Source organism: Poeciliopsis prolifica, unplaced genomic scaffold (genome assembly GCF_027474105.1).
Source record: "Poeciliopsis prolifica strain line A6 unplaced genomic scaffold, Auburn_PproV2 SCAFFOLD108, whole genome shotgun sequence".
NCBI lineage: Eukaryota > Metazoa > Chordata > Actinopteri > Cyprinodontiformes > Poeciliidae > Poeciliopsis > Poeciliopsis prolifica.
The window spans coordinates 752,360-772,717 of NW_026562483.1; the positions used below are offsets into that span (position 1 = coordinate 752,360).

The 20,358-nt window shown below is 49.3% G+C and overlaps 3 protein-coding genes across 3 annotated transcripts; 2 read left to right on the top strand and 1 right to left on the bottom strand.

Moving 5' to 3' along the window:
* Positions 1-906: 906 nt before the first annotated feature.
* Positions 907-4,800, top strand: rnf4 (ring finger protein 4). Its single transcript, XM_055023828.1, is given in 8 exon segments — positions 907-2,202; positions 2,354-2,461; positions 2,463-2,511; positions 2,605-2,687; positions 2,763-2,775; positions 2,856-2,952; positions 3,222-3,273; positions 3,372-4,800. Coding segments are annotated over 8 exon segments (564 nt in total). The 5' UTR covers positions 907-2,190; the 3' UTR covers positions 3,522-4,800.
* Positions 4,801-5,227: 427 nt separating this feature from the next.
* LOC129354325 (sequestosome-1-like) lies at positions 5,228-9,654 on the top strand. Its single transcript, XM_055023826.1, has 8 exons — positions 5,228-5,597; positions 6,135-6,230; positions 7,578-7,840; positions 8,551-8,695; positions 8,770-8,838; positions 8,906-9,051; positions 9,126-9,300; positions 9,373-9,654. Exons 1-8 carry the CDS (start codon positions 5,429-5,431, stop codon positions 9,531-9,533), a joined length of 1,224 nt encoding a protein of 407 aa, XP_054879801.1. The 5' UTR covers positions 5,228-5,428; the 3' UTR covers positions 9,534-9,654.
* On the bottom strand, positions 9,569-20,339 carry LOC129354326 (MRN complex-interacting protein-like). The gene is made up of 7 exons (XM_055023827.1): positions 19,985-20,339; positions 19,424-19,483; positions 18,815-18,921; positions 10,680-10,716; positions 10,500-10,612; positions 10,331-10,394; positions 9,569-9,955 (listed from the first exon to the last, which is right to left on the bottom strand). The coding sequence occupies exons 1-7, from the start codon at positions 20,042-20,044 to the stop codon at positions 9,716-9,718; spliced, it is 681 nt and encodes a 226-aa protein (XP_054879802.1). The 5' UTR covers positions 20,045-20,339; the 3' UTR covers positions 9,569-9,715.
* Between the last annotated feature and the right edge of the window lie 19 nt (positions 20,340-20,358).

Sequence of the window (20,358 nt, forward strand, 5' to 3'; positions counted from 1 at the left end):
TGTTTCACCACCAACAGTGAACAGGTTTCTCCCTGTTCATAAAATACTCCAATAGACATAAAAGAAAAACGTTTGGTGACCAAATTATGATCAGTCAACATTCTGATGATGCCACATTTTTATTGAAGAACCTGGACCAGATGTTCTTGGCCTGGTTCTGTTGAACGCTTGGGGTTCGACGAGTCGGTCTCGGGTTCTGCGGAGGTAAAGTCGCTGCTGACCTTAGGTCAGGTCTGGGTCAGTGCAGCGGGGAATTTCATGTCATAGTTGTACGCCATGTTTCTTTCTTAAATATTAATCCATCCTAAATGTATCGGGCAAAAAAAGAAGAGCAGGAACGGAGTGAGAGGAGCTTGTCTCCAGAAGTCACACTGATTCGCAGGAATGTCATTTATTCTGGCCCCAAAAAAGCATTTTGTGGATTCAAAATGACAAAAAGCTTATTAAATTGAAAATAAAAAATAATGAAGTTATTACACTATTTTAAATTCTTCAAAAAATCCAAATTTATTTTTAATTCGTAAAATAATAAAAAATATTTTGGGGAGCTGAATTTCTTTCATTGGCTGAAATATTTTTTAGGGGCCAGAATAAAGTAATATTGTAATCTGCTGTGTTGGTTTTGTTCGCTGAGCAAGGCGATGATCATGCACAGCTCATTTTGTGCATCAGTAAAAAGTATATACCTATGTCTTGAATTTGGAAGAAAAATCATATTTTATTTATCACCAGAGAAGTGATAAATAAAACTGGTGGGTTAAGAACCACTGATAAAGACTAAACCCCTAAAGTACTTGAGTTCATAAAAAGTTTCTCCAAAGCTTCAGGATTCAACCTGATGGTGATTCATGGCTGATCTGACAGAAATCCTCAGTTAAGATGTTAAACTCAGTGAAACTCAGGAATAAAATGCAGTGAAATGAGATCTGACCCTGTTTGACCCGATGCATTTACCCACATTATTCTATGGCCATGCCTAACAAATACATTTGATTTCATCTGGGGAAATTAAAGTGCACTACTTAAAGAAAGCGAATATGGTGAAAGACTGTAAAGATGGAGGTTCACAGGCCATGGACTTTGATTGTGTAAATGTGCTCTTAAAGGTAAACTGGTTGAAATCCTTTCTAGCTCTAAACAAACAGAGGTTTGTTTAGAAAAATGGATGCATAGATTTTGTTCTTAGATGAGACTTCCTGTCACTTATCTGCCTTTAACCAGCAGGTTTTGTTGTGTTGGAAACTTATGAACATGAATAATTTTACTCCTCTCCAAACTCCATCTGGAGCAACAGAGACGAGCTGCAGGAATGATTCTGTTCGGATCGAAGGATGGAAAAAGGTTCCTGTCCATTAGACATTTTCTAAACGATAATGGAGATTGGTTGAGGAACTTTGCTTCTAATCTGGACCGCCCGCACTCAGTTTAACAGTGATGACCTCTGACCCCCTGCAGTCAAACATCTGGTTCAGAGGTCAATAAGTGGAGAACTGCTGACCTTAAATATCCTCTGGGTCCTAAAGAAGTTCAATTTAAAATCCTCAGTTACGTTTTTCCATCCAGCGAACTTTCACCACAAAGATTCAACTTTGACCCCAACAACTGGACTTTTTGAAGCAACAGACCAACTGGAACATTTTGGGGAAACTTTCAGCTGAACTCTTCCTCCTTCACCTCTTGAAAAAAATATTTGGACCAAAAGAACCGACCCGGTACTGAACCAGAACCACCTGCTGATCCTGCAAATGTGGAAATGGGAAAACTTTAAAACCCTCCAGAGCCTTAAACCTGATGGAGAACAAGCATCTGGATCTATTTCAGAGCCAGTTCTTCTGTCTTTTTGTTTGTTTTTCTTTCCTCTGTTTAATTGAATTTATTTATATTTGTAACTATTTGTTCTTATTCTTTCAGCCTGGAAGATTTGACTTGTTCTTGTACATAAACGCCACATGATTCTGTCCAAAATGTTTCATGAAAACACAAACAGTAGATGATGGAGGGGTTCTCCAGGTTCTGGTCCAGGTTCTGGTCCAGGTTCTGGTCCAGGTTCTGGTCCAGGTTCTGGTCCAGGTTCTGGTCCAGGTTTGGTCCAAACCAGAACCAATCAGAAATGTCTGCTCCATGTTTTCACACAGAATAAATCTGTGGATCATCTGGATCCAGGAGACTGACCTCTGACCTCTGGAGGACATGAGCAGCTCGGTGAGTCAGTTGGGTCTGCAGTCACCTGATCAGCTCATCAATGGCTCTTATTGATCGCTCTGCAGACTGTCCTCTGAGGACGTCTGAGTGGCTGCACCTGTCCAGGTGAAGAAGGCTCCGCCCCCTGCTGACATCACGTCCTGCGTTTCAGGCTCAGAGGAAGCAGCGGCCCGCTGGAAGCTCTTTGGTCTCCAGAACCAGAACCAAGACCGGCAGAGCGGCCAGCAGTCGGACCCGCAGGGCAGCCGGCGCCGGAGACCCCCGCCCCCCCCACGGAGCCCATCGACGTGATGGACGGCGCCGAGGACGGTCGGTGTAGAACCCGAACGGACCTGGAGCCGATCCAGAACCTGTGGTTCTGCAGAACCACAGGTCCGGCTCACGTGGCTCTGCTGTGTCCAGGTGTGGAGGAGGTGGTGGACCTCACCTGCGAGGGATCAGAGTCCGCTGTGGTCGACCTGACGACCAACAACGAGTCTGTGCTGGTAAACAAGCAACCGACCAACAGGAAGCTGCTTCTCACACACACATAACTCTGCTTCTCTCTCTCCTGCCCCCAGCTGGTGGATGAAGGTAAAACCTGGATCTGCTCTCTTGACCTCACATTGGACCAGTACCGGACCAGTAACAGACATTCTTGGTTCTTCCATCAGGGCCTCCAGGTGAGAGCTATGTTCTCAGCAGTGATGAAGATGAAGATGCGCCCACTGTCATTCAAGCTGCCATCAGCTCTACTGCACACACATCCAGGTATTACACCGATCCCTGCCGATAAACCTCCAGGCATTAGACGGATCCCTGCCGATAAACCTCCAGGCATCTGGGATCGGTGTAATGCTGTCTGGATTTTTCTCCATCCATCCATTTTTTCCCCACCTTTATCCTGTTGGGGTTGCTTGCAAGACATTTCAGGTGAGAGACGGGTCACCTCCAGGAGTTAGACAGCTCCGGTCTGACATCAGTAACTTGTTGCTGATTGGACACCAGAACCAGAACCTTTCAGGCTGTGTCTGTTGCAGGTTGACTCCAGGTCTCATCAGCTGTCCCATCTGTCTGGACTTGTACTCCGAGGTGAGATTTCCTCGCTGGTGGAGCCGGATCAGAACCAGAGCTTTGCTGTCCAACCCCGGTCGGTCCTACGTTCTGATTGGCTCTTGTTTTCCTCACAGATTGTAGAGAGCGGGCGATTGGTCGTTTCCACTAAGTGTGGCCACGTGTTCTGCAGCCAGTGTCTGAGGGACGCTCTGACATCATCACACACCTGCCCCACCTGCAGAAAGCGGCTCACCTCACGCCAGTACCACCCTCTTTACATCTGACACCTGGTGACATCATCCGCGGACTGAGCTGCTATTGGCTGTCCTCAGTGACGCCATCATCAACATTAATCAGCTGCGGTTAGGTTTAAATATGGCGGATTGAATGATGATTTCCTATTAAATAAATATTATGGAGTAACAACGGCTGCTTGAGTGATTGGTCAGATCACATCAGGTCCCGCCCATCAGCTTTCCATTGGTTTGGTTTCTAAAATTCATTCTTATAAAATAAGCAGTACCGCAGACTGTCCAGCAGGGGGCGTGGTGTGCTCCGGTGAGTCCTGCTGCTGATGTTTGAAGGTTCTGGTTCTGGTTCAGTCATTTTATCTGTAATTTTAACTTTTATCTGTCAGCTTTTTGAATAAAATTTGTTCTCAAATTATTTAATTTCCTCCAAAGTTTATTTTTACTTGCTATTTGGACCCTGGGAGCAGCAGAACCAATCAGCTCCATAAATCTGGAATTACCTCGTCACAACAGAACCAGTCTGATGGAAACGACTGTTCTGTTCAGAAAAAGTTTCTACCTGCCTCCCTAAACATTTCTGAAGGCGTTCCTCAGGGTTCAGTCGTTGGGCCTCTGCTGTTTAATCATTTATATGATTATCATTTCTATGCTGACGACGCCGTTCTGTCTGCATTCAACGCGACTTTATTTCAATTCTAAAGTCACTCAGGTGTTAAATCAGAACTATGTTTACTCTGCGGTACAGAAATCAAAATTGAAGCTTTTTTTTAGAATCAAATCCAGTTTATCTTTCAAAGCAAAATAAAATCTCTTGGTTATTGCTGATCAGCTGAAGGTTGACGACCTGAAAACTTGTTCCGGATCAGATCTGGATCTTCAGTTTTCCTGCTGAGTCATGATCCATCCCGTGACGCTGACTCATCACCTCACCACTTCCTGCTTTGGGAGATAAAACTTTATTAACATTGAGAAACAAACAGCAAACCAGAAGCTTCTGGATCCTCCACAGAACCCTGAGCCAGAATGTGGTTCTGGTCGGACCGGTTCTGTTCTGTGGTGACGGTGGATCACCTGAACGATTCCTAAAATAAACACAAACATACGACAAAGATGACTGAAGTCACTGACATGTTTGATTTTATTGTTTTATTTCTGATCTGTTTGCTTCATTGTTTTGCTTATAACACGGATTTTGCCAAAACATTCATGACAATAAATAAATGAAAACATGTCGGTTTGGGAGTATATTATATTTCTGCTGTAACTTCATTTAATACGTCAATGTTTTCCATTAAATCTCTTTTTTTGTCTTTTTCTTGACAGTCATTCATATAAGGTCAGAATTTGTTCAGTTTTGACTTTGATTCTTTGAGAAAAATATATTATTTATGTGCATAGAACTTTGTTATAGTGGTGTAATGCACTTATAAGTTTTAGTATTTTGTAATAATACCAGTAATAAACTTGTGTAAATGTATATTTATCATAAAGCTTCTGGTGACATCATGGATCATAAACCTGTTTCTATGCAGAACAATCTATTAACCCTTATTGCTATTAATAACTGTAACTGCTTATCCAGGTATGTTTCAGGTGTTAAAAGGTGTTTTGTCTTTGTACTTCAACAACCTGATGACGTAGCGCGTCGTCACCGTGACTCGGGTGTTTCTGGCCGGCCGGTCACGCGGCTCGCCGGAAAGTCCCGCGCGGACTCACCGCGCAGCCTGCGGTCGGTCAGGGCGGGACTCCGAGCGGCCAATGGGAGCCCGCATGCGCCAGGCAGCGGTGACGTCGGAGGCGGAAGTAAACATAAAAGGCCGGAGATTTCAAGCTGCGTCACAAACTTTCAGACTTTGTAGAGTTCGTGTTCGGATCCGCTCGGCCCGTCTCTCTCTCTCGCTCTCTCTCTCTCGGTTCGGTTCGGTTCGGTTCCGGTCGGGATGTCGGTCACAGTGAAGGCCTACCTGCTGGGGAAGGACGAGCAGGTGAAGGAGATCCGGCGGTTCGCGGTGGACCAGGAGGTTTCCTGCAGCTTCGAGTTCCTGAGCCGGAAGGTGGCGGCGGTTTTCTCCAACCTGAGCGGCTCCACCTGCTGCCTCTTCTACAAAGGTGAGCGTCACGTGACCTGTACACGTCGTGATGTTTTAATGAGAAGAGTTCAGAGGTCAGCCTCAGGCCCGGTGCTCACTGGCAGCTGGAGCTCCCAGGTGTTTCCAGGTGATTTGGTTTCAGAGTAAAACCGAACCCAGTTGTTCTGGTCCGACCTGTAAACTGTCAGGTCACGTGACCTTGTTTGATATTTCTGCCACGCCCCTCAGCTGATCCACCTGTCATATCTGCTCTGGGTGTAAACAAACGCCTCATCACCATGGAGACCGTCTCCTTTAATGTGCTGACAGCTCATTGGTCGATTCCTCTGCATCTCCAAATGGACTCAGCTGCTATAGTTACCTGGTTCTGGTCCGCTCCCTCTGTCCGAGTCGGCTCGGAACCAGAACCGGGCCAGCCGGTCAGGTTCTGTTCGGGACGTTTTAACAAATCAGGTTCTGGTTCCAATCACGTGGCCTCCCTGTCTGAAGCTGTAGTGGGTGTGGCCACAGAATGCTGCTCTGATTGGCTCCTGATGATGATGTCATGGTGTTTCAGATGAAGATGGAGACCTGGTGGCGTTCTCCTCCGACGACGAGCTGATGATGGGGCTGAGCTTCATGAAGGACGCGACGTTCCGCCTCTACATCAGAGGTAGGTGGGGAGGGGGAGCAGTGTTACACTGTGTGTGTTACACTGTGTGTGTGTTACAGTGTGTGTGTTACAGTGTGTGTGTGTTACAGTGTGTTACAGTGTGTGTGTTACAGTGTGTGTGTGTTACAGTGTGTGTGTTACAGTGTGTGTGTGTTACAGTGTGTGTTACAGTGTGTGTGTGTGTTACAGTGTGTGTGTTACAGTGTGTGTGTTACAGTGTGTGTGTGTTACAGTGTGTGTGTTACAGTGTGTGTGTTACAGTGTGTGTTACAGTGTGTGTTACAGTGTGTGTGTGTTACAGTGTGTGTGTGTTACAGTGTGTGTGTGTTACAGTGTGTGTGTGTTACAGTGTGTGTGTGTTACAGTGTGTGTGTTACACTGTGTGTGTGTTACAGTGTGTGTGTTACAGTGTGTGTTACAGTGTGTGTGTGTTACACTGTCACTGTGTGTGTTAGTGTGTGTTGCACTGTGTGTGTTACACTGTGTGTGTTACACTGTGTGTGTTAGTGTGTGTTACAGTGTTACAGTGTGTGTTACACTGTGTGTGTTACAGTGTGTGTTAGTGTGTGTTACACTGTGTGTTACAGTGTGTGTGTTACACTGTGTGTGTTACACTGTGTGTGTTACAGTGTGTGTTAGTGTGTGTGTGTTACACTGTCACTGTGTGTGTTAGTGTGTGTTACACTGTGTGTGTTACACTGTGTGTGTGTTACAGTGTGTGTGTTACAGTGTGTGTTACAGTGTGTGTGTGTTACACTGTCACTGTGTGTGTTAGTGTGTGTTACAGTGTGTGTGTTAGTGTGTGTTACACTGTGTGTGTTACACTGTGTGTGTGTTACAGTGTGTGTGTGTTACAGTGTGTGTGTGTTACAGTGTGTGTTACAGTGTGTGTGTGTTACACTGTGTGTGTTACAGTGTGTGTGTGTTACAGTGTGTGTGTGTTACACTGTGTGTGTTACACTGTGTGTGTGTTACAGTGTGTGTGTGTTACAGTGTGTGTGTGTGTGTTACACTGTCACTGTGTGTGTTACACTGTGTGTGTTACACTGTGTGTTACACTGTGTGTGTTAGTGTGTGTTACAGTGTTACAGTGTGTGTGTTACAGTGTGTGTTACAGTGTTACAGTGTGTGTGTTACAGTGTGTGTTACAGTGTGTGTGTGTTACACTGTGTGTGTTACACTGTGTGTTACACTGTGTGTGTTAGTGTGTGTTACAGTGTTACAGTGTGTGTGTGTTACACTGTGTGTTACACTGTGTGTTACACTGTGTGTGTTACACTGTGTGTGTTACAGTGTGTGTATGATGATGATGCTGCATCCATTTCAACAGTTTTTTTGAATCCACAGAGAGGAAGGAACACCGTCGGGACTTCCCTCTTCATGCCTTCCCCCCTTTCACCTTCGGCCCCCCCCCTCCTCATCATGGCCCCGCCCACATGGCCCCGCCCCCCGCTGTCCACCCTAACGTGACTTGTGACGGCTGCGAAGGCGCTGTGGTGGGAACACGCTTCAAATGCTCAGTGTGTCCAGATTACGACCTTTGCTCCGCCTGCCAGTCTCAGGGGAAGCACACTGAGCATGCTCTGTTGCCCATCTGGCACCCTCTACAGGTGAGGCTTGGGACTGCAGGGGCATGACTGATGCAAACTGGAACAACTTCACAATGAGTAAAACCAGTAGCAAGTATGAAACAATGTGAACACTATGTCCTCCAGACCCCTAGGGGGAGTCAACCAGCACCCTGCAGGGAACCAGAAGCTCAGTAAACACTTTATGTGAGCGCCAATTATTAATATGTAGCAGAACATATTTATTTATGTTAGTTAACAATCATTTCACATTCTTAGTGAATAATTGAATTAATTTTGATTATAATTCAGTAAGAAATTGCATGTTGAACTCATGGGACGGTAAGGTATCTACTCCATTAGACAAAAACAAATTTTATTCTTATAATAAACAGGAATAAATTTACTTTAGCATCTTTTTATTAGAAAATAGTCTAGACTTTTTTTTACACCTTTTCTGTATTTTTGTTATGTTTATTCTATTTATATGATTACAGTGAACTAAAAGAACAGACATAATGTTTCTGGAACATTCATCTTTTCTCAAAAACTGCAGCAGATGCCCCCTAGTGGTCTGGAGGCAACATTTCATGTTTGCCGTTTTTGCTACTTTTCCTATGGTTTGTTGATCATGCGTTGGTTCACTGCTCGCTCCTGATTGGCTGCCTGATGGGGTCCACCCACAATGGGTCCGAGCCAATTAGAAGAGCTGCTGTTGTAACAGGAAGTGGTTGTTTTGGCTCCGCCTACAGCACTGGTTTCCTCGGGGGAAGTGGATGAAGAGGATGCGACACTGTGGAATATGGAACCAGAACCAGAACCCGGAGCAGAACCAGAACCAGGACCAGGAGCAGGCTGGGGCTGCCAAACCTGCAGCAGAAAGCAGCGCCCCCTCTGGTGAGTTATATCAGGACAGAAATCTGTTGGAGCTGAAGGTTCAGTCAGCTGACTGACCTCTGACCTCTGTGCAGCCTCCCAGGCCAGCGTGGACTTCCTGAAGAACATCGGCGAGGGCGTGGCCGCCATGCTGAGCCCGCTGGGTGCGTGATGTCACAACATGTGCAGGGCCTCCTGCTGAACAGGAAGTGATGTCATCTCCCTCTGCAGGCATTGACGTGGACATCGACGTGGAGCACGAAGGTCAGAAGACCAAGGTGACCCCGCCCACTCAGAGCGCCGCAGGGCCAAGTGACGTCGAGATGAACGAAGAGGGCGGAGCCAGCAAGGAGGACTGTGTCAACCAGGGGTCAAAGGTCAGTCAGCAGCTTTACAAACCCTGGAACCGATCAGGGATCAATGAGACTCTGATCAGAACTCCTGGCTGCAGGTGAGCCGGGACTCTGACGAGGAGTGGACTCACCTGAGCTCCAAGGAGGTGGACCCGTCCACAGGTGAGCTGCAGTCGCTGCAGCCAGAGGGCCGGGCGCCGCCGGAGCCCGGGGCCCCGCAGCAGGGCCCCACCGGCCTGCGGGAGGCCGCGCTCTACCCACACCTGCCTCAAGGTGAGCAGCACACTCGGTCTCTCTGGTTGCCATTACCACAGCTGTCGCTAAGCTCCGCCCACTTCCTTCCAGAAGCCGACCCGCGTCTGGTGGAGTCGCTGGCGGCCATGTTGTCCATGGGCTTCAGCGACGAAGGCGGCTGGCTGACTCACCTGCTGCAGGCCAAGAACGGCGACATCGGCGCCGCGCTCGACGCCATCCAGTACGCCAAGCAGCCCCGCCCACACCAGTGACATCATCTCAGCAGCGGGTTCCTGTAGCCTTTTAGCATGTAATCAGTAGCTTCAGTCTGAGCTTTATAATCAATAGGTTTATTTGTTCCTTGGTTTCTGATCAATAAAAACCTGAAATGATGCCAGAACCTGTTTGAGTCTCTGATGTAAACAACAACAGTCATAAACGAAAAGAATCGAAGCTAAAATGTCAGAAAATCCTCATCAAAGTTGAAGTCTTCGCCGCTGTCAAACATGGAGGACACAGGAAGTTGGGGGTGGGGCTTGGCTGCTGCAGTGTCTACTGGTTGACTGATAACAGGAAGCTCCGCCCCCCTGCAGTCAGCACTGAGGAACGGACCCCGCCTGGAGCCGGAGCCGCTGGGCGCTGCTGCTGAGGTCACAGATGATGTCACAGATGATGTCACTGCTGTCTGTTTCAGCTGCACAGAAGAAGAGAAGATGAATGTGAAGGTTTTTGGTTCCAATAAAGCAGGGGGTCAAACTCCAGTCCCGGAGGGCCCCTGGCTGACCTTTGACCTTTGGAACATTCAGGCTGATCTGAGCATGAAGCCGTTTGGCTCCAGGTTTTTCTACCTGCTTCATCCAAAACCAAATGAAGCAAACGTCACAGCAGCAGCCAATCAGAGCAGAGAGGTGAGTCACGTGACATTAAAGTTTCGCCTCTCTGTTTACAAATCGGACCGGAGGGTTTCAGTCGCCCCCTGCTGGATATTTGTGGAACTGATTGTTAACCTGCTTTGATGTCATAGCAACATGAGCAGCTCCAGACAGGAAGTGCTGCTCAGGTGTGTTACCTTAACAGGTGGGCAGCCTTCCCCTCCTCTTCCTCCTCCCAGCTCCTCTGGTCTGTGTCTCTTCCTGGAACACAGATCAGCAGATTATTGATTATTGATCCGTTATATCTCTCTGACCTGGTCTGCTGGTTTGGAACCAGTAGACCAGAGACACATTAAACTCAGTCACCTGCCAGTGGTTTGGTTGCCCTCCAATCCTTCCTCTTCCTCCTCTTCCTCAGGTGTGTCTAGATATTTGCTCCAACGACTCACCTGAGCAGGTCTCACCTGAGCAGGTCTCACCTGCAGCCAGACACACGCAGCTCAGAGCCTCCAGCTGTCCTGGTTTAGCGACAGAACTGGGTCTCACCTGGTCACCTGGACGCTGCTCCTCCTCCTGCTGCTCACTGTGAATGAAGCACAAGGAGGGAGAACACCTGAGCTCAGGTGGTTCCATAAACCAATCAGACAAAATGCAGCAGGTTATTCAATATTTCAGCAAAATCTTTAACCTAACTTGGCACAAATGTTTCCAGAGAAACATCAGCACTGCTAACCAAAAGTTAGTTTCACTCGCTGCTAATTGACTAAACAACGTTACAATGAACTGCTAACACAATAAAACATTAGCAGAAGCTAACGCTAACCATTTTTACGTCTGCGACTCGCCAGCAGCTTGTTGAGCCGAAGAGGAAAACATAAAGTTCCTCCAGATGGGAGACATTTTGGCGAAAAGGCTGAAACCAGTCTTCCCAGTGTTCCTAGTCTTCCCAGTGTTCCTAGTGTCCCCAGTGTTCCTAGTTTTCCCAGTGTTCCTAGTGTTCCCAGTGTTCCCGGTGTTCCTAGTGTTCCCAGTGTTCCTAGTGTTCCCAGTGTTCCTAGTGTTCCTAGTGTTCCCAGTGTTCCTAGTGTTCCCAGTGTTCCTAGTGTCCCCAGTGTTCCTAGTGTTCCCAGTGTTCCTAGTGTTCCCAATGTTCCTAGTCTTCCCAGTGTTCCTAGTGTCCCCAGTGTTCCTAGTGTTCCCAGTGTTCCCAGTGTTCCTAGTGTTCCCTGTGTTCCCAGTGTTCCTAGTGTTCCCAGTGTTCCTAGTGTTCCCAGTGTTCCTAGTGTCCCCAGTGTTCCCAGTGTTCCTAGTGTTCCTAGTGTTCCCAGTATTCCCAGTGTTCCTAGTGTTCCCAGTGTTCCCGGTGTTCCTAGTGTTCCCAGTGTTCCTAGTGTTCCCAGTGTTCCTAGTGTTCCTAGTGTTCCCAGTATTCCCAGTGTTCCTAGTGTTCCCAGTGTTCCCGGTGTTCCTAGTGTTCCCAGTGTTCCTAGTGTTCCCAGTGTTCCTAGTGTTCCTAGTGTTCCCAGTGTTCCTAGTGTTCCTAGTGTTCCCAGTGTTCCTAGTGTTCCCAGTGTTCCTAGTGTTCCCAGTGTTCCTAGTGTTCCCAGTGTTCCCAGTGTTCCCAGTGTTCCTAGTGTTCCCAGTGTTCCTAGTGTTCCTAGTGTTCCCAGTGTTCCTAGTGTCCCCAGTGTTCCTAGTGTTCCCAGTGTTCCCAGTGTTCCCTGTGTTCCTAGTGTTCCCAGTGTTCCTAGTGTTCCCTGTGTTCCCAGTGTTCCTAGTGTTCCCGGTGTTCCCAGTGTTCCTAGTGTTCCCAGTGTTCCTAGTGTTCCCAGTGTTCCTAGTGTTCCCAGTGTTCCTAGTGTTCCCAGTGTTCCTAGTCTTCCCAGTGTTCCCGGTGTTCCTAGTGTCCCCAGTGTTCCTAGTGTTCCCAGTGTTCCTAGTGTTCCCAGTGTTCCCAGTGTTCCTAGTCTTCCCAGTGTTCCCGGTGTTCCTAGTGTCCCCAGTGTTCCCAGTGTTCCTAGTGTTCCCAGTATTCCCAGTGTTCCTAGTGTTCCCAGTGTTCCCGGTGTTCCTAGTGTTCCCAGTGTTCCTAGTGTTCCCAGTGTTCCTAGTGTTCCCAGTATTCCCAGTGTTCCTAGTGTTCCCAGTGTTCCCGGTGTTCCTAGTGTTCCCAGTGTTCCTAGTGTTCCCAGTGTTCCTAGTGTTCCTAGTGTTCCCAGTGTTCCTAGTGTTCCTAGTGTTCCCAGTGTTCCTAGTGTCCCCAGTGTTCCTAGTGTTCCCAGTGTTCCTAGTGTTCCCAGTGTTCCTAGTGTTCCCAGTGTTCCTAGTGTTCCCAGTGTTCCTAGTGTTCCTAGTGTTCCCAGTGTTCCTAGTGTTCCCAGTGTTCCTAGTGTTCCCAGTGTTCCCTGTGTTCCTAGTGTTCCCAGTGTTCCCAGTGTTCCTAGTGTTCCCTGTGTTCCCAGTGTTCCTAGTGTTCCCGGTGTTCCCAGTGTTCCTAGTGTCCCCAGTGTTCCTAGTGTTCCTAGTGTTCCCAGTGTTCCTAGTGTTCCCAGTGTTCCCAGTGTTCCTAGTCTTCCCAGTGTTCCCGGTGTTCCTAGTGTCCCCAGTGTTCCCAGTGTTCCTAGTGTTCCCAGTATTCCCAGTGTTCCTAGTGTTCCCAGTGTTCCCGGTGTTCCTAGTGTCCCCAGTGTTCCCAGTGTTCCTAGTGTTCCCAGTGTTCCCAGTGTTCCTAGTCTTCCCAGTGTTCCCGGTGTTCCTAGTGTCCCCAGTGTTCCCAGTGTTCCTAGTGTTCCCAGTATTCCCAGTGTTCCCAGTGTTCCCGGTGTTCCTAGTGTTCCCAGTGTTCCTAGTGTTCCCAGTGTTCCTAGTGTTCCTAGTGTTCCCAGTATTCCCAGTGTTCCTAGTGTTCCCAGTGTTCCCGGTGTTCCTAGTGTTCCCAGTGTTCCTAGTGTTCCCAGTGTTCCTAGTGTTCCTAGTGTTCCCAGTGTTCCTAGTGTTCCTAGTGTTCCCAGTGTTCCTAGTGTCCCCAGTGTTCCTAGTGTTCCCAGTGTTCCTAGTGTTCCCAGTGTTCCTAGTGTTCCCAGTGTTCCTAGTGTTCCCAGTGTTCCTAGTGTTCCTAGTGTTCCCAGTGTTCCTAGTGTTCCCAGTGTTCCTAGTGTTCCCAGTGTTCCCTGTGTTCCTAGTGTTCCCAGTGTTCCCAGTGTTCCTAGTGTTCCCTGTGTTCCCAGTGTTCCTAGTGTTCCCGGTGTTCCCAGTGTTCCTAGTGTTCCCAGTGTTCCTAGTGTTCCTAGTGTTCCCAGTGTTCCTAGTGTTCCCAGTGTTCCCAGTGTTCCTAGTCTTCCCAGTGTTCCCGGTGTTCCTAGTGTCCCCAGTGTTCCCAGTGTTCCTAGTGTTCCCAGTGTTCCCAGTGTTCCTAGTGTTCCCAGTGTTCCCGGTGTTCCTAGTGTTCCCAGTGTTCCTAGTGTTCCCAGTGTTCCTAGTGTTCCTAGTGTTCCCAGTATTCCCAGTGTTCCTAGTGTTCCCAGTGTTCCCGGTGTTCCTAGTGTTCCCAGTGTTCCTAGTGTTCCCAGTGTTCCTAGTGTTCCTAGTGTTCCCAGTGTTCCTAGTGTTCCTAGTGTTCCCAGTGTTCCTAGTGTCCCCAGTGTTCCTAGTGTTCCCAGTGTTCCCTGTGTTCCTAGTGTTCCCAGTGTTCCCAGTGTTCCTAGTGTTCCCTGTGTTCCCAGTGTTCCTAGTGTTCCCGGTGTTCCCAGTGTTCCTAGTGTCCCCAGTGTTCCTAGTGTTCCTAGTGTTCCCAGTGTTCCTAGTGTTCCCAGTGTTCCTAGTGTTCCCAGTGTTCCTAGTGTTCCCAGTGTTCCTAGTCTTCCCGGTGTTCCTAGTGTCCCCAGTGTTCCTAGTGTTCCTAGTGTTCCCAGTGTTCCCAGTGTTCCTAGTCTTCCCAGTGTTCCCGGTGTTCCTAGTGTCCCCAGTGTTCCTAGTGTTCCCAGTGTTCCTAGTGTTCCCAGTGTTCCTAGTGTTCCCAGTGTTCCTAGTGTTCCCAGTGTTCCTAGTGTCCCCAGTGTTCCTAGTGTTCCCAGTGTTCATAGTCTTCCCAGTGTTCCTAGTGTTCCCAGTGTTCCCAGTGTTCCTAGTGTTCCCGGTGTTCCCAGTGTTCCCAGTGTTCCTAGTGTTCCCGGTGTTCCTAGTGTTCCCAGTTTTCCCAGTGTTCCTAGTGTCCCCAGTGTTCCTAGTGTTCCCAGTGTTCCTAGTCTTCCCAGTGTTCCCAGTGTTCCTAGTGTTCCCAGTGTTCCTAGTGTTCCCAGTGTTCCTAGTCTTCCCAGTGTTCCTAGTGTTCCCAGTGTTCCTAGTGTTCCCGGTGTTCCCAGTGTTCCCTGTGTTCCCAGTGTTCCTAGTGTTCCCGGTGTTCCCTGTGTTCCTAGTGTTCCCAGTGTTCCTAGTGTTCCCAGTGTTCCTAGTGTTCCCAGTCTTCCCGGTGTTCCCAGTGTTCCTATGGTTCCCGGTGTTCCCTGTGTTCCTAGTGTTCCCGGTGTTCCCAGTGTTCCTAGTGTTCCCGGTGTTCCCAGTGTTCCTAGTGTTCCCGGTGTTCCCTGTGTTCCCAGTGTTCCTAGTGTTCCTAGTGTTCCCAGTGTTCCTAGTGTTCCGAGTGTTCCCGGTGTTCCCTGTGTTCCTAGTGTTCCCGGTGTTCCCAGTGTTCCCTGTGTTCCCAGTGTTCCTAGTGTTCCCGGTGTTCCCTGTGTTCCTAGTGTTCCCAGTGTTCCTAGTGTTCCCTGTGTTCCCAGTGTTCCTACTGTTCCCGGTGTTCCCAGTGTTCCTAGTGTTCCTAGTGTTCCCAGTGTTCCTAGTGTTCCCAGTGTTCCTAGTGTTCCTAGTGTTCCCGGTGTTCCCAGTGTTCCTAGTGTTCCCGGTGTTCCCTGTGTTCCTAGTGTTCCCGGTGTTCCCAGTGTTCCCTGTGTTCCCAGTGTTCCTAGTGTTCCCGGTGTTCCCAGTGTTCCCTGTGTTCCCAGTGTTCCTAGTGTTCCCGGTGTTCCCAGTGTTCCCAGTGTTCCCAGTGTTCCTAGTGTTCCCGGTGTTCCCAGTGTTCCTAGTGTTCCCTGTGTTCCCAGTGTTCCTAGTGTTCCCGGTGTTCCCAGTGTTCCCAGTGTTCCCAGTGTTCCTAGTGTTCCCGGTGTTCCCAGTGTTCCCAGTGTTCCCAGTGTTCCTAGTGTTCCCGGTGTTCCCAGTGTTCCTAGTGTTCCCAGTGTTCCTAGTGTTCCCAGTGTTCCTAGTGTTCCCAGTGTTCCTAGTCTTCCCAGTGTTCCCGGTGTTCCTAGTGTCCCCAGTGTTCCTAGTGTTCCCAGTGTTCCTAGTGTTCCCAGTGTTCCCAGTGTTCCTAGTCTTCCCAGTGTTCCCGGTGTTCCTAGTGTCCCCAGTGTTCCCAGTGTTCCTAGTGTTCCCAGTGTTCCTAGTCTTCCCAGTGTTCCCGGTGTTCCTAGTGTTCCCAGTGTTCCTAGTGTTCCCAGTGTTCCCAGTGTTCCTAGTCTTCCCAGTGTTCCTAGTGTTCCTAGTGTTCCCAGTATTCCCAGTGTTCCTAGTGTTCCCAGTGTTCCCGGTGTTCCTAGTGTTCCCAGTGTTCCTAGTGTTCCCAGTGTTCCTAGTGTTCCTAGTGTTCCCAGTATTCCCAGTGTTCCTAGTGTTCCAGTGTTCCCGGTGTTCCTAGTGTTCCCAGTGTTCCTAGTGTTCCCAGTGTTCCTAGTGTTCCTAGTGTTCCCAGTGTTCCTAGTGTTCCTAGTGTTCCCAGTGTTCCTAGTGTCCCCAGTGTTCCTAGTGTTCCCAGTGTTCCCTGTGTTCCTAGTGTTCCCAGTGTTCCCAGTGTTCCTAGTGTTCCCTGTGTTCCCAGTGTTCCTAGTGTTCCCGGTGTTCCCAGTGTTCCTAGTGTTCCCAGTGTTCCTAGTGTTCCTAGTGTTCCCAGTGTTCCTAGTGTTCCCAGTGTTCCTAGTGTTCCCAGTGTTCCTAGTCTTCCCAGTGTTCCTGGTGTTCCTAGTGTCCCCAGTGTTCCTAGTGTTCCCAGTGTTCCCAGTGTTCCTAGTCTTCCCAGTGTTCCCGGTGTTCCTAGTGTCCCCAGTGTTCCTAGTGTTCCCAGTGTTCCTAGTGTTCCCAGTGTTCCTAGTGTTCCCAGTGTTCCTAGTGTTCCCAGTGTTCCCAGTGTTCCTAGTGTCCCCAGTGTTCCTAGTGTTCCCAGTGTTCCTAGTCTTCCCAGTGTTCCTAGTGTTCCCAGTGTTCCCAGTGTTCCTAGTGTTCCCGGTGTTCCCAGTGTTCCTAGTGTTCCCGGTGTTCCTAGTGTTCCCAGTTTTCCCAGTGTTCCTAGTGTTCCCAGTGTTCCTAGTGTTCCCAGTGTTCATAGTCTTCCCAGTGTTCCCAGTGTTCCTAGTGTTCCCAGTGTTCCTAGTGTTCCCAGTGTTCATAGTCTTCCCAGTGTTCCTAGTGTTCCCAGTGTTCCCAGTGTTCCTAGTGTTCCCGGTGTTCCCAGTGTTCCCTGTGTTCCCAGTGTTCCTAGTGTTCCCGGTGTTCCCTGTGTTCCTAGTGTTCCCAGTGTTCCTAGTGTTCCCAGTGTTCCTAGTGTTCCCAGTCTTCCCGGTGTTCCCAGTGTTCCTAGTGTTCCCGGTGTTCCCTGTGTTCCTAGTGTTCCCGGTGTTCCCTGTGTTCCTAGTGTTCCCGGTGTTCCCAGTGTTCCCAGTGTTCCTAGTGTTCCTAGTGTTCCCGGTGTTCCCTGTGTTCCCAGTGTTCCTAGTGTTCCTAGTGTTCCCAGTGTTCCTAGTGTTCCTAGTGTTCCCGGTGTTCCCTGTGTTCCTAGTGTTCCCGGTGTTCCCAGTGTTCCCTGTGTTCCCAGTGTTCCTAGTGTTCCCGGTGTTCCCTGTGTTCCCAGTGTTCCTAGTGTTCCCAGTGTTCCTAGTGTTCCTAGTGTTCCCAGTGTTCCTAGTGTTCCCAGTTTTCCCGGTGTTCCCAGTGTTCCTAGTGTTCCCAGTGTTCCCGGTGTTCCCAGTGTTCCTAGTGTTCCCAGTGTTCCTAGTGTTCCCAGTGTTCCTAGTGTTCCCAGTGTTCCCAGTGTTCCTAGTGTTCCCGGTGTTCCCAGTGTTCCCAGTGTTCCCAGTGTTCCTAGTGTTCCCAGTGTTCCCTGTGTTCCCAGTGTTCCTAGTGTTCCCGGTGTTCCCTGTGTTCCTAGTGTTCCCAGTGTTCCTAGTGTTCCCTGTGTTCCCAGTGTTCCTAGTGTTCCCGGTGTTCCCAGTGTTCCTAGTGTTCCTAGTGTTCCCAGTGTTCCTAGTGTTCCCAGTGTTCCTAGTGTTCCTAGTGTTCCCGGTGTTCCCAGTGTTCCTAGTGTTCCCGGTGTTCCCTGTGTTCCCGGTGTTCCCAGTGTTCCTAGTGTTCCCTGTGTTCCCAGTGTTCCTAGTGTTCCCGGTGTTCCCAGTGTTCCCAGTGTTCCCAGTGTTCCTAGTGTTCCCGGTGTTCCCAGTGTTCCCAGTGTTCCCAGTGTTCCTAGTGTTCCCGGTGTTCCCAGTGTTCCTAGTGTCCCCAGTGTTCCTAGTGTTCCCAGTGTTCCTAGTGTTCCCAGTGTTCCCGGTGTTCCCAGTGTTCCTAGTGTTCCCAGTGTTCCTAGTGTTCCCAGTGTTCCTAGTGTTCCCAGTCTTCCCAGTGTTCCCGGTGTTCCTAGTGTTCCCAGTGTTCCTAGTGTCTCCAGTGTTCCCAGTGTTCCTAGTGTTCCCAGTGTTCCTAGTGTTCCCAGTGTTCCTAGTGTCCCAGTGTTTCTAGTGTCCCCAGTATTCCTAGTGTTCCCAGTGTTCCTAGTGTTCCCAGTCTTCCCAGTGTTCCCGGTGTTCCTAGTGTTCCCAGTGTTCCTAGTGTCCCCAGTGTTCCTAGTGTTCCCAGTGTTCCTAGTGTTCCCAGTGTTCCTAGTGTCCCCAGTGTTCCCAGTGTTCCCAGTGTTCCTAGTGTTCCCAGTGTTCCTAGTGTTCCCAGTGTTCCCAGTGTTCCTAGTGTTCCCAGTGTTCCTAGTGTTCCCAGTGTTCCCAGTGTTCCTAGTGTTCTCAGTGTTCCTAGTGTCCCCAGTGTTCCCAGTGTTCCTAGTGTCCCCAGTATTCCTAGTGTTCCCAGTGTTCCTAGTGTTCCCAGTCTTCCCAGTGTTCCCGGTGTTCCTAGTGTTCCCAGTGTTCCTAGTGTCCCCAGTGTTCCTAGTGTTCCCAGTGTTCCTAGTGTTCCCAGTGTTCCTAGTGTCCCCAGTGTTCCCAGTGTTCCTAGTGTTCCCAGTGTTCCTAGTGTTCCCAGTGTTCCCAGTGTTCCTAGTGTTCCCAGTGTTCCTAGTGTTCCCAGTGTTCCCAGTGTTCCTAGTGTTCCCTGTGTTCCTAGTGTTCCCAGTGTTCCCAGTGTTCCTAGTGTTCCCAGTGTTCCTAGTGTTCCTAGTGTTCCCAGTGTTCCTAGTGTTCCCGGTGTTCCCTGTGTTCCTAGTGTTCCCAGTGTTCCTAGTGTTCCCGGTGTTCCCTGTGTTCCTAGTGTTCCCAGTGTTCCTAGTGTTCCTAGTGTTCCCAGTGTTCCCAGTGTTCCCAGTGTTCCTAGTGTTCCCAGTGTTCCTAGTGTTCCCGGTGTTCCCAGTGTTCCCAGTGTTCCCAGTGAGGAGGACAAATCGCACTGCTGGTTCAGGTAAAGGTGTGTGTTACCATAGCGACCAGGCGTGGGCCTCATGCTCCTCCATCTTGGTTCCCCTCATGGTGTTCAGCTTCTGGACGTGGCGCCGGCAGTCGGCTCCGGACCCACGGCCGAATTCCTGCCCACCAAAGTTCTGATCAGAGTTCTGGAGAACAGCAGAACTTTAACAGAACCAGAGCAGGAACAGAACCATCCAACCCAAACGTCCTGAAATGGTTCTGGTTCTGTCACACTTTGGACCGCTCCAGACAAGCTGCTGTTTTCTGTGGTTCTGCTCTGTAGAACTGCAGCAGAACCTCATGGATTTGGATCAGAACTTGATCAATCAGCATCTGATCTGGATCAGAACAATAAACAGGAAATACGCAGTCGCTATGACAACATGGATTTCCCTGCCCTCCTTCCTGCTTCTCAGCCAATAGGGAAGCAGGTCAATGTGGGCAGGTTGACTCCGCCCCTCCAGCTGGAGGAGCTTTGCTCGTCCAATCAGAAACCCGCACAAGATCCGGTTCCAAACGCAGGGAGAAGTCAGACCTGCAGAACCGTAGGTCTGACCGCAATGGTTCTGACCCGATACGGTTCTGACCTGGGTCTTGATGCGGGTCTGACCCAGTTCTGACCTTCAGCAGCGACTGCTTCTCTCCACACAGCTTGCAGCTCCATTTCTTCGCCTTCTTCACCTGCCAGACAAGAAGCAGGAAAAACTCTCAACTAGGTCCAATCTGGGATCAGAACCAAATTAAACAGAACTTTGAGTTTCCTATGATAATAGTTATAATAATTCCTCATTTGGCTGGAAATCTCTTTGTTTCCTCAGAACCTTTTCTGTCCAACAATAAATTAGATGCAATAATTTTACTAAACAAAGAGAAAAAATGTTTTATTTAATAAAAGAAAGATGTTTCGTTTCCTTATGGGTCTAATTTTTGCATTTTCTTGTTGTAGAACATGGTTTTAGTTTTTCTCATCAAGGTTTGCTGTCACATCATCTGGACCCACAAAACAAATCCTACGACCCCAGACGGCCCGCGGGCCGCACTTTAACTGAACCTTCATCTCCGGTCTGCTGGTTGTTCTGGAGGTTGAATCGCAGATCCAGACTCCTGAACCGGGCTCATATTTTGTTGTTTTCTGAACGACCCTTTGACCGGAAGTCAGACAGCAGCGAACCGGACGCTCACCTGCTGCACCTGGAAGCTTTGGCAGCGGAAACACCGAACCACGAGGAAGTTCTGGACCATGACCCAACCGGTTCTGGACGGCAGCGCGTTCACTGGCTCCCGCGTTTCCGTTTGACCCGCGGTATGACGTCACAGGGAGCTGACACGACAGGAGCGCCCCCTGCTGGGAGGAGGAGCCTGAAGCCGGAACCATGTTCCTGTGAGGTTGTACGGCAGCCGGTGAGGTTTTATTTTCTTCTTTTGCGTGAAATACGTCATCATCTCATGTTTGACCTTCTGCTGTCTGCATGTTCCAAACACAGGCGCGCCCCCTAGAGGGCGCTGCTCTCCCTCTGCTCACATTTTCAACATAAACACCACAGAAGAAGAAGACG